The 12,500-nt window shown below is 34.7% G+C and overlaps 1 protein-coding gene across 5 annotated transcripts in view; it reads left to right on the forward strand.

The window, feature by feature from the left end:
- The window catches only part of ras (Inosine-5'-monophosphate dehydrogenase ras), a 23,030-nt gene extending 10,586 nt beyond the window's left edge, over positions 1-12,444 (forward strand). The window contains exons 11-13 of one of the 5 annotated variants that reach the window (XR_015192568.1): positions 4,220-4,363; positions 11,143-11,308; positions 12,012-12,444. Coding sequence is in view for 3 of the 5 variants with exons in the window: in XM_086555151.1 (XP_086411277.1) it covers positions 4,220-4,363; positions 11,143-11,248 (250 nt within the window). In the remaining 2 variants the exon portion in view is untranslated. Of the gene's footprint in view, positions 1-4,219; positions 4,364-8,575; positions 8,767-10,677; positions 10,869-11,142 lie in introns of those variants that run through there. The other 4 variants (XR_015192569.1, XM_086555151.1, XM_086555150.1 and 1 more) reach the window with 4 other exon arrangements.
- The last annotated feature ends 56 nt before the right edge of the window (positions 12,445-12,500 follow it).

Genomic DNA, 12,500 nt, shown 5'->3' on the forward strand with positions numbered 1-12,500 from the left:
ACTCTTGTTCTTCTTTGAGCACTTTAATTTGGTGTCTTTTATTTCTGTTGAAGTGCATATGGGTGGTTTTATTTTTTTTATATAGGGTTATGATATTATTTTTACTTTTGATTATTAGTCATCTCTCTGAAACTGAGATACAGGAATTGAAAGACAGTCGGTGATGCTGTATCCTTTAAAACATTATTTAGCTTAAAGGGGCAAATCATTGTTTACGAACATTTTGCAATTCTTACAAATATCCTGTAGCTTGTAAAGGGTGAATTTGATGGATTTGAAATGTTAGCATACTGTATTTGCTGGCTGAGTAAGAGACCCAACTTCATAATTTAGCGCATTGGTTCTTGAATGTTATTTTATTCTTTTGGTGATGGCTACTTAAAAATGATTGAATTATAAAGAGTTTGGGAAAACCCATTTACTCTGTAATGTAAATGTATACCCTAATTGTATCAGCTGTTTGTATGTGAATTATTGTCATTTTTATGTAGTAGAATTAATCCTATAGGTCATACTAAACTTTTTCAGTTGCTTTTGATTTTAACCAGACTAGAACTCCATTTAATGTAAAGATTATTTACACTCAAAGAAGCATTGCATACTATTGCATTAAACACAATTTCAGAATGTAAATTTGATTGTAACATTGTGAATTACTCTCGTCTCATGTACCACATGGAAGGGCTGTTAAAAGCCACACCTGAGGAAAGTCAGATTGACTCTGTTTAAAAATATAAACTTTTTATTTTTATTATTTTTTTTATTATTTTTCGAAAGGAGTTCCAGTGTTGCTGATCCTTACTATAATCTCTCTTCTTTCTTTTGTATGCCACTTGTATATTTTCAAATTTCCATATCAGTGCAGCATTAATGAAATATTCAGAATACCTTTATGTCCAAATACCTTAATGATATTTGATTAGTGAGAATAAAAGGAAAAAGAGAGAAAAATCTAAAAACATCTAAAAGCAGATGTTTATTCACCTAGTATTGTAGAGATTGTTACCATGTGTGTTTGACTGCAAGATCTTCAAAGCACAATTTGATTGAGTTGTACCATCTCCAGTACTCGGAAGATGGCCAAACTAAAGTCTGGATGTGGACTAATCCTCCTGTCTGGCTGGTGGTTATGATTTTTGCTTTGGAGCAGTCACAGCTGATGTTCAGTATCACACTGATGGCAGGATTTCCCATGCACACGGGCACACATATTTGGAAACACCCACACGTCTGCATGCTCATACACATCCATATATACATCTACACACATTCGCACCTAACCACACATACAGGCACATACCCACTCCCACTCCCTAATGCACCCATATGCATCCTCAGCTGCACACACACACACACACACACACACACACACACACACACACACACACACACACACACACACACACACACACACACACACACACACACACACACACACACACACACACACACACACACACACACACACACACACACACACACACACACACACACAGACACAGACACACACACAGACACACACACACAGACACACACACACACACACACACACAGACACACACACAGACACACACACAGACACACACACAGACACACACACACACAGACACACAGACACACACACTTGCATGCATACAAGCACACCTGCAAGCACATCAGCAAGCAGATGCAGGTGCATGGACAAGCACACATATGCATGCACGCTCACACACATATGCACACGCACATGCACATGCACATGTACATTCACACACATGAATGTGAACATGCTCTTGCACATACACATGCACATGCACATGTGCACTTACACACAAGCATGCACACATACATGCACATATACATGCATATGTATATGCATATGCATATGCACACACATACATGTATGCATGCACACACACATGCATGCATGCACACACACATGCATGCATGCACACACATACACACACATGCATGCATGCACACACATACACACACATGCATGCATGCACACACATACACACACATGCATGCATGCACACACATACACACACATGCATGCATGCACACACATACACACACATGCATGCATGCACACACATACACACACATGCATGCATGCACACACATACACACACATGCATGCACACACATACACACATGCACGCACACACATACACACATGCATGCACATACATACACACATGCATGCACATACATACACACATGCACGCACATACATACACACATGCACGCACATACATACACACATGCACGCACATACATACACACATGCACGCACATACATACACACATGCACGCACATACATACACACATGCACGCACATACATACACATGCACGCACATACATACACACATGCACGCACATACATACACACATGCACGCACATACATACACACATGCACGCACATACATACACACATGCACGCACATACATACACACATGCACGCACATACATACACACATGCACGCACATACATACACACATGCACGCACATACATACACACATGCACACACATACATACACACATGCACGCACATACATACACACATGCACGCACATACATACACACATGCACGCACATACATACACACATGCACGCACATACATACACACATGCACACACACACACACACACACACACACACACACACACACACACACACACACACACACACACACACACACACACACTTGCATGCATGCATGCATGTAAAAGCGTGCACACAAGTGCATGCCTGCATGCACGTTTGCACACTAGTGCATGTATACACGCATGTTTGCACACACACATTCATGCACACACAGATACATACTTGCATGTACAAGTGCATGCACACATTCATGCACACATATACACACTTTCATGCACAAGCGTATGCACACAGAAATTCATATGCATATATGTAAATACAAATACACTTATATAGTAGCATGAGCTTGTATAGATATGCCAAATATGGGAAGAAGCTGTATAATGATATACTGAAACATGAAATAATTAAAGATAATTGATATCATATGCATTCTTGTGCATGTTGATTATTTTCTAAAGTTATATTTAGAACACTGTGAATCATATTTTTAGTTTTTAAGTTTTATCCTAATCATAAACCAAATGCATTTGGTCATTAAAAGGTTTCCTTTGACAGTTTTAACCTCTGATAAACTAACTTATTGTGTTCAGCGGCCCTCCTAGTGGGGTCAACTGTGCATGCAAAATGCAGTCAGGCCCAAGTAACCCTGCATCAGTGGCCCACAGTCCTAACTGTATCATGTATTTAGGGGGGTAAGACTAACCTGTAAACCAGTTTTACAGTAGTTAGCGTGTCCGCGTCCCAGTGTATGTTGTACAGCTAAAGAGCTAACAGTGTTCATAGGTTTGTAATGTTTATACTTTATGTATCATCAGGCTTTAGGGTATGAAAATAGCTTCTATTTATTTAATTTCATTATAATTTTCTTGGTGAGTTTAATTGCATTTAAAGATTCCTTGCATTTTATTTTATTATTATTTTATTCATTTATTTATATATTTAGTTTTTTATCTTGCTGATAGAGTATTTCAAGTAAATTCTCAGAATTGACACCATGTGCACAAACTTATATGCATTTTTATTCTATCCATCTTTTAGTAAGAGCTTCATCGTTGTGGTGATGTAGAGAGTATTAAATTATGTAAGATGTGTACAACACCTTAGAAAGGTTGGCACCTTGTTAAGTTGACTCATTATTGAAGGAGGAATCAGTTACTGCACTTGCACCAGTGATCAAGCCAGGAGTGTATTTGCTGAACTTGTAGCTCTAGAATGCACTATTGTGGAATTTAGATGTCCAGTTTTATAAAGTTTTGTAATGCACTGTTTTAACAGTTATTATTTAGAGATACTTTGTTTGCATTCAGAAGAGTTTATTTGAATAACCATTCACATGCCAGATATCAAAGATTTCACAGTCATTTGTTTCCAACTCAGAGTTTTCATGACCTTTTCCTGGAAGTTTCTATCTGTCAACTTTTATTTGTTTAATTATTTTTTTATTTCATGATTTTTCCTGATAATTCATACATCATGTGAGTTAAAAAACAAACAAAAAAACTAGAAGGCAAATTACAGTGCATCCGCCTCACGCAATCCCCTCCCCCCCATATCTTTATTAACATTTGTGGTTCAGTCTGAGAACCAGAATAATAATTATATTTATCCTCCTTCCAACAGAGAGGGAGACCGCATCAAGGTTGCACAAGGAGTTAGTGGCTCTATTGTGGATAAGGGGTCCATCCTAAGGTTCCTGCCATACTTGGTGTGTGGCATTCAACATGGCTGTCAAGACATTGGTGCCAAGTCATGCTCTATGCTCAGGTTAGTGTGTTTGTATACTTTAGCTAGGAGGCAAAGCAACCAGTAAGATGTTCCTGTAGTATGTTGTTTACTTCTGTAATTCATCCATATACAGGTCAAATGTCATTTCTCTATAAATCAATGAGTTGATATAGAAATGTACATACTAACACTAAATGCAAATACAAATACACACCAAAATGTAACAACCATAAATTGCACACTGCAGAAATATGTAAATGGTTAGATGTATATACATTCAAATTTGAGGTAATTTTTGCTAGTAATTAATTAAAAAGCATTTTGAGTTTAGTAAAATAGATTTGAGGGAAGTATTGTAATATTCAATGAACTAAATACTGGGAGAATTACAGAAGTGTTTAATCAGATATTTAGCTAGTGCCTAGTATTAATTATGTTTGCTTGTGTACTAAAATCTTTGCATGCCGGTTTTGCATCTTGGCTTTTATTCACCTTTAGAGGATCTAATGTTACTGCTATATCTTTGTCTTACCTTCCTCATAATAAGAAAGGTATCATTGTTATGACATATTTTTTTTGGTGGTCAATTTATTGCAGTTAAAAAATGTCAATTGAGAGGAGAGCAGAGTGGTGACAATTTTAGTCTTAGGATCTTGTCTTATTAGGGAAACTGAATAGAGTTTTACATAGCATATTAACCCATTGGCACCAGGTAATGTGATCTCACGTCATGGGAATACTTTGCTCTTGTTGGATGACGTCCTATCATGTTATGATCTCTCCCTCAAAACATACGTTTGACATTGTTATATATTAGGCAAATGTATTCCCCAGCGTGAATGGGTTAACACTGTGGTAAAATAATGTGTCGTGTCCTAATGTATTTAGAATCCTCATCATTTCCAAAATGTTTATGTTGTGCACTTGCACAATCTTGTGCTTGTACTTGAGCAAACATGGTCCTGACAACCACAAAAATAAAAGTAGTATAAGTATAGACATATGCACATGCACATCATACACACTTGTATACAAATATTTACATTTTTTATAAGTATTTTTTTAACATTGCCTCTACTTTCCCTGAATACCTGGATGTTTGTATGGAAGCAGACCCTAATAGAAACCAGTTAACCCATTCACGCCGGGGCCGTTCCGTCTTTGCGCGGTCGCAATACCGGGGTTCTCGAACGCATAAGCCTAACGCCTCGAAATTCTCTGGCGCACAAGCCGCGAGCCTGGGTTGCCTGCTCACTCTACCCGAGCGCGCGGCTTCCCCTCATAGCTCGTCCAGGGCATCTGACGCGAAAACCACAATACGTGCTATCACGTCAACCGGCGTGATTGGGTTAAAAGCAGGATAGAAATTTCTGAAAATGTTGTGGATACAAAAGATCATACAGCATCAAAGACATTCCAACTTTCAATGTGACATTGTTGTATAGTGCTACTTTTAACAGAAAGTCTGTAAATGCCTTTAACTAAATAAAAAGAGTTTTCTTTACATTTCTTATGAGTAGGGAACCCATATCAGTAACCAAAGTACATTGCTTTTGTTTTTCTAACTGGTGAAAAGATTGAATTTGATTTGTATTTTCTTCTGCAAACCTACTAGGAATGACTTAAATGTGTAATGCAGATAAAGACAAATCTATTGCATGACAAAAATATTGGTAAAGTACAACATTTAGAATCTTTATTTGCTCCACTGAAGATTAGAAGTGAGAAGTAAATAGCACTGACTTGAAATATATTAGTTCAGAGCATACATCAGTAACATTTACATATTCAGGATAATCCAAGAGTTAATCCATAAAGTTGTAGTTAGAGTGGTAATTACAGGTTAAACAAATCTTTAATACTAATAATGAAATGTTTGTCACAGTAAATCCAGTATCTTCTAGATGTGAGTTTTTTCTACATAAGAAATGGCACCACAAATAACACATTCTCAGAAGTAAATGGTTCATTTGTTTATGAATTTAGTGTAATATGGAATATGTTGCAGTCTGTGATTTAGTTTACAGAGTTATTGTTTTTAATACAAATTTTAAGTTATGGTAATCAACTATTCTGCATTTATTATTATACTTAAGTCTTTTATATAGTTAATGTTATTGGTATCATAATTATTTTTACATGTATGTTTTCGACTCAATGTGACATGAACTTTTAGGCGTTCAATGCAGGTGTATTTATGTTCTTCTGAAAATAGAGGTTATATTCTACTAATAATTAGATATGACGAGACTTCTTCCAAATATAATTAAGACTTTTATGACTACTATAGCAAATACAATGTTACCTTTCTCTTCTTTGCTAAGCATGCTATTGATGAATGGGACAACATTTAAAATGTTTGGTCACCAGTAGATTTTCTCTCCCTTTTGGTGGTTCATTTTGTAAATGGTGCAGAAAGCATGAAAGAGACTTGGATTCTTAGTTAGCAGTGTATAAGACCATGGATGATTCCTTCGTTGTTATTTAGAATTAGGGTAGCAAGTTCATTTCAAGAATTTTTTTTTTTTTTTTAGCCATTTGGTGTTTTGCCATATAAATAAGAACCATAGCTAGAGGCTTAAATTTTACTATTATTCTCACTTGTCACTATGTAAAGGAGACATGTATACATAGATTAAACACGGAGCATAATCACTGCCTTGCTAATCCCTCATAAATAAATTTGAATATAGATAAGAAACCAAACAAATTTCTCTGGTTATCATTCAGGTATATATATTATGAAATTAATACATAGGTAACCCCAGTTATTCGACAGGGACATTTTGGATAAAAAGTAAATATTTCCAATGGGATTGTTAATTGTTCAGGAATCTGGGGAAGGTTATTGACCAGCATCTTGAACCAAGATAAAAAGAAAAAATTGTACAGTACTAGCATTAATGCGGACTGGCTGACTCTAAGTACACCTCTCTCTTGTTGGTTGATTCATACGCCAAAGCATTCACTCACCACTATGGTGGTGCATTTGAGAGCTAAACTATTAGAAATGTGGATATTTTTGCCAGCTGCATTCATTGCAGTCTGACATGTGGGCGGATTAAGGGAGTTTGAAATGTTAATGTAGTATGGGTAAATGTTGCATAACAAAAAAAAGGGGAAGATTTGTAAGTGTCAGAACAAAGAAGTGGCGGATATGGAGTGGTTGAATAATGAGGGTTACCCTTACAAGTAATTAGAGGGAGTAGCCAATGTAAAACTGAAAGGAGCAGTAAATAGAGAACATATGAATTGATGAATGAATTTTACATGTATAGGTGAAGTTTTTCCTGAAACAACTCAAAGATCATTAAAATTAGATATTGCTTAAACGGTTTTAGGGAGATGAAAGTTCTGTATGGTAGAAGCTAAGCATAGTACTTAGTGGTTAAAGTTAAGGGTTAGGCCATTGGGCACAAGCAATATTTAGGTCAGCCTTTATATGGTTGTATTCAATGGAAAAGCATATGATGTTTACCATGTTCTGTATTTTTCAAGCTTTTTTCCTATTTCATGTATTGTGCTATTAGCTTTTGTGAATTGATCTTTTTTCTCTCAATTTTTGGTGAAAATGTTCAAGGTTTTGAAAACTTTCTCACTTACTCTAACCTGGAACTTATAACTTATTTTGATCTCTTTCATTACTTTCTTCAATATTTACTTTTTAGAGATAAGGAGACTGCTTTTTCTTTGGTATGTATTTCCTGTATTGCTTATATTACACTTCCTTTAATAGTTCAAGTAATGTTAGTTGATGATTATAATGAAAAAGATCATATGACCACTTATTTTTTCATGATGTAACAAACTAGAGTAAATTTTGTTTTTAAGATTCATTTTTGATATAGAATGTAGAGTTGATTTTGTTTTTAAAGTAAACTATATTATACATCCCCCATTTTGTCCCTCGTATGGTTTGTGATATTAATATTTGTTAAAAACTTTGTATTCATTTTTTATTTTTTTATGGCTAACATGTCTAACCTTGCTGGAATGAAAAATATTTTATGGGACAGAATCCCTCTGTCCTGTAAGTCTTGCATTCTGAGAATGTGTTTGGTTTCTTTCGTTTGGTAAGATGCTGAGTTGATGTTGTTACCTGCTGATCAGCATAAGGAATTTGCCTGTTCTAATGCTTAGCTGGTCAGGGGTTTCCATGAACTTTTTCATCTTATGGAGAAATTTCCCAACACATTCAGAGTGATTACCCTATGTACAGGTCGGCTAAAACAATCCCTCTCAACTGACCAGGGCCATGCTGTATAGTGGTGAGCTGAAATTAGAGAGGCGTACTGTCTCTGCTCAGAAAGAAGGTGCAGTGCACAGTCTCCATTCGTACGAGAAGCGGCTTTACTAATCACCAATCAACGTGCCAAAAATCTGTAGTCAGGGACTGAGTGTTGCAAGAGGTTGAATGATTGATATCATAAAGAAAAAGAAAATTTATTTGATAATAAGGATAAAAAAAGGTTACTGCATTCTTGATTTTGACTTCTCATTGATCTGTGATGTGATCATTTGTCATTGATTCATTATTTATCTGCAGAATATTTCTTTGTGCTACAGTGTACAATTTTAGTAGTATGAGTGAGTGAATACATTGGATCTGCAAATGTTGAATGGAATCAGCACAATAGCTGCTGTACAATAAAAGCAGTTGGACAGGAGATTTTACAAACACAAGCATTGAGACTTGTAATGGGATGTGTAATACAATGTTTTTCATTATAGAAACCAAGAAAGATTATAATATGCAAATATACAAATTCTTAGAAAACTACTCAGTTTATTAGACATAAACTTTGTTCTGAATTTAAAAATGTAAAGGAAATAACTGATATAATAGATTTGAAATCTTTTTAGATATAGCTTGTTTAGTTATGAATTGAAGAATTTGTTTTTGAAAAAGTTGGTTTATTCAAAAAAAAAAAAAAAAAAAAAAAAAAAAAAAAATGTTGAAAGTGTATCCTTTGTGCATTTGTATGTTGGGTACATGTGTAATATGATGTTTAAGCTTACATTACTGATGTGGGATTATCTTTTTTAGGCAGTTCACTGTATATTTGTTAAAGATCCTAGTTATTGCATATGTAGTGTCCCCTTAAGTATGAAATTAAGTTAATTCATAATATAGATAGAAGGGTGAAAATCAAACATCTGGTGAAATTTTCCATACATTGTTATTTGGAATTTCTTGATTTAAGCTTGTACTTGATACATACCATCACTTCTCTTCTTTATCCAAATCTTGATTGACATTTCAGCACTACAAATTACTAAGCCTTACCAACTTGATTGGGATGTGATCCCATTTATTCCCTTAAGATGCAAGTCGTGATATTGCATTGTCAAAGTATAACATTTTGTTTATATTTTGATAAACTTGGACTATTTGAAAAATGTCTTTGCTATACTATACAGGCATAGTACAAAACTGAAAGACAACTTCCATAACTCAGACAAAGAGATTGAAACATAGTGTAATTTTTTTCATGTATGAAATAATATAATATAAGATAAGATGATTCAAGTCAATCAAGTGTTGGAAAATACTGTTCTATACTTTGATTGTTAACCGTAGGGGGCTGACCATGATTTTGTTTCATGTGTGTTGTTTAAAAGTGTATATATGCAATAGATATCTTTTACTTGTTCAGATTATTGAGTAATGCATATTTTTCCATGTACCGTGCCAAATAGTTTGTGAGCAGTTTGCATTGACTCTATATATATATTGATGAGCAGATGAACCTTGGATATACTGTATGTTTTTTTTCCTGTTTGATTTTATTTTTTGTGAGATTTCAACTTTTTTTCTCGTATTGTACAAAATAAGAAATGTAAGTTTTAATGAGAAAAAGGTAATTGTTCATTCTTCTTCAAAGTCTATAATAGGTAATGAAAATTGTTTTTTGAACACAGGTGTCATATTTTGCTCGAGTTCAAAAATACCTTTATGTAGCATGACAGTCTGACGGTTGTCATGTGCAATGGCTAGTGTTTCGTTAGCTCTGAATGACCAATTATATTTTAAGTGTAGTATGTGATATTTTTCATGTCTTTCACAAGGCTTTTCAGATTTCCAGTAATCTTTAGATTTTTCAAAGTTCTCACTTTCATGATCTGACTTTATACCACAATGTATTTAGTATATTCAAGGTATTGTGTCAATAATGACATATCAAATAAGTAGTTTTAAAGTGGTTTACACCAGTGTTTCTGCTCTATAGCTCTCTCATTTTTGTAATCCTTTTAATGATTAGTGCTTATTGAACAAAAGTTGGATAAGAAATGTAATGTATATTTTTTTGTTTGTTTTTATTTGATGCACTGATATGTGTGGGGCTTTCCAGACCTATTTCGAGTACAAGTTTGGTCAGAACTAATTGCTGATTCCCAAGGGTGAAGTTGTGTGTATACTTGAATGTGTTGGGTCTATAACCACCCCAAAAGACCCCTTGTGTTATTTTAGAGGAGATCCGTGCTAACCAACAGGTATGAGCATCAGACGGTACTTTTTAAAAACTTTTTAGTGAAAGGTTAGGATGATTGAATATGAATGATTTAGAGGGTGATTTTATAATTAATTTTTTTGCCATGTAAGTTGCTTTTGGTTTTAACATGCGAGTTCAAACTTTTCATTATGATGTATAATTATAGTGTAACACAGATTTAATAAGATCACCAGATTTTCCTCTGATTCTGTTTTTATAAATATAAGGGTTAAAATTCTGTAACAAAAAACATTGAGTACCAGTCCAGGTATAAGCCTGTAGAAACCTGTATCTTTTAACTCTACATTAACCATTTGTTTACAGATCCATGATGTATGCAGGTGAACTCAAGTTTGAAAAACGCACAGTTTCCGCTCAGCGTGAGGGTAATGTTCACAGTCTGTTTAACTATGAGAAGAGGCTCTTCTAAGATTACACCATGCTTTGAGGGCATTTCATTCAATACACACATTGAACAATGGTACAGAAGGTAATGTAAAACCTTGATATATCATCAGTAGCTTGTTCAAATATAAATATTGCATCCCCATGATAGCTTCCTGCTTTGGAATATGTGTACACCACAAGTAAGGTACAAGCATTCAGATTTTCTGTATAGATTTTCTAGAATTATATAAAATAAATGATGCTGGTGGTTAGTATTATGGTTTCATGAGGATTTCAGTGCATAATGACCAGTTTTGATATATTTAGTAAAGCGTTAAGTGATGTGGAACTAAACTACCGGTGGTTTGTTGAAGAATTACAAGTAGGTTAATTTAGCATTGGGAGAATCATTTCACCATGTCTCTAGGGTGTTCCATCTACCTTTAGGATGTGGGATATCTTGTAAATTCACCTGTAACAAATGATTTTGCTCATTCCAGAACCTTTTATATGGTTTCAACTTTATACTGTATTTTTTATTTGAACTTTTTTATATGCTATAGTTGGTGCCAGTCACGAATAGACTTTGGTTTTCTGGGTTTTGGATAGCATTATAGTGCATCTGTTAGTGCTGCATTATAGAGATTTTTGTGTGATCCAGTGACAGACTTGTGGTTTATTTTGCATTAAGTCAGTATTATTGACAATTACTAGATTCCTCAAAATCATACACTCTAAGTCTTTGGAATATATTATTTTTCTAAGTCAGTGGTGCAAACCAAAACATCAGGAATTTTTGTATCCAGAATCTGATACACGGACTATGGCAGAAGATAGCTCGCGGCGAGAGATTCTGCTGCATTGGTCGAGGTGTGGATTCCCCTCGTATTTTCTATTTGAAGGCTCTTAAGATACGATATTAGACAAAAATGAAATGATCTTCCCTGGTGCTCATCCTCCTCGTATGCCAATTGTTCTGGATCAGAAGTTGGATAACAAAGTAATGACAGTGTGCCATAAAAGTGTGATAAAAAAATAATAATCTCAATTTTATCTATAACTCTCACAAGGGTCCAAACTACAGACATATTTTCTGATATTAATGTAAAATATGATGATGATGATGATGTCTTCAATTCTTCCATCTGTTGTAGTGGGTAATATTAGTGCTAGGGTGTTTGTTCCTTTGTAAACTTTGTCAACTGTGTTCATTACATATAATAAACTACAAGATGATGAGACTTCTTTTTTTTAAGAATCCTTTATTAAAGAAGATTATCTTGAATTCTCTAATA

Source organism: Penaeus japonicus, unplaced genomic scaffold, assembly GCF_977035675.1.
Source record: "Penaeus japonicus unplaced genomic scaffold, GWHDUDI00000001_assembly GWHDUDI00000030, whole genome shotgun sequence".
NCBI lineage: Eukaryota > Metazoa > Arthropoda > Malacostraca > Decapoda > Penaeidae > Penaeus > Penaeus japonicus.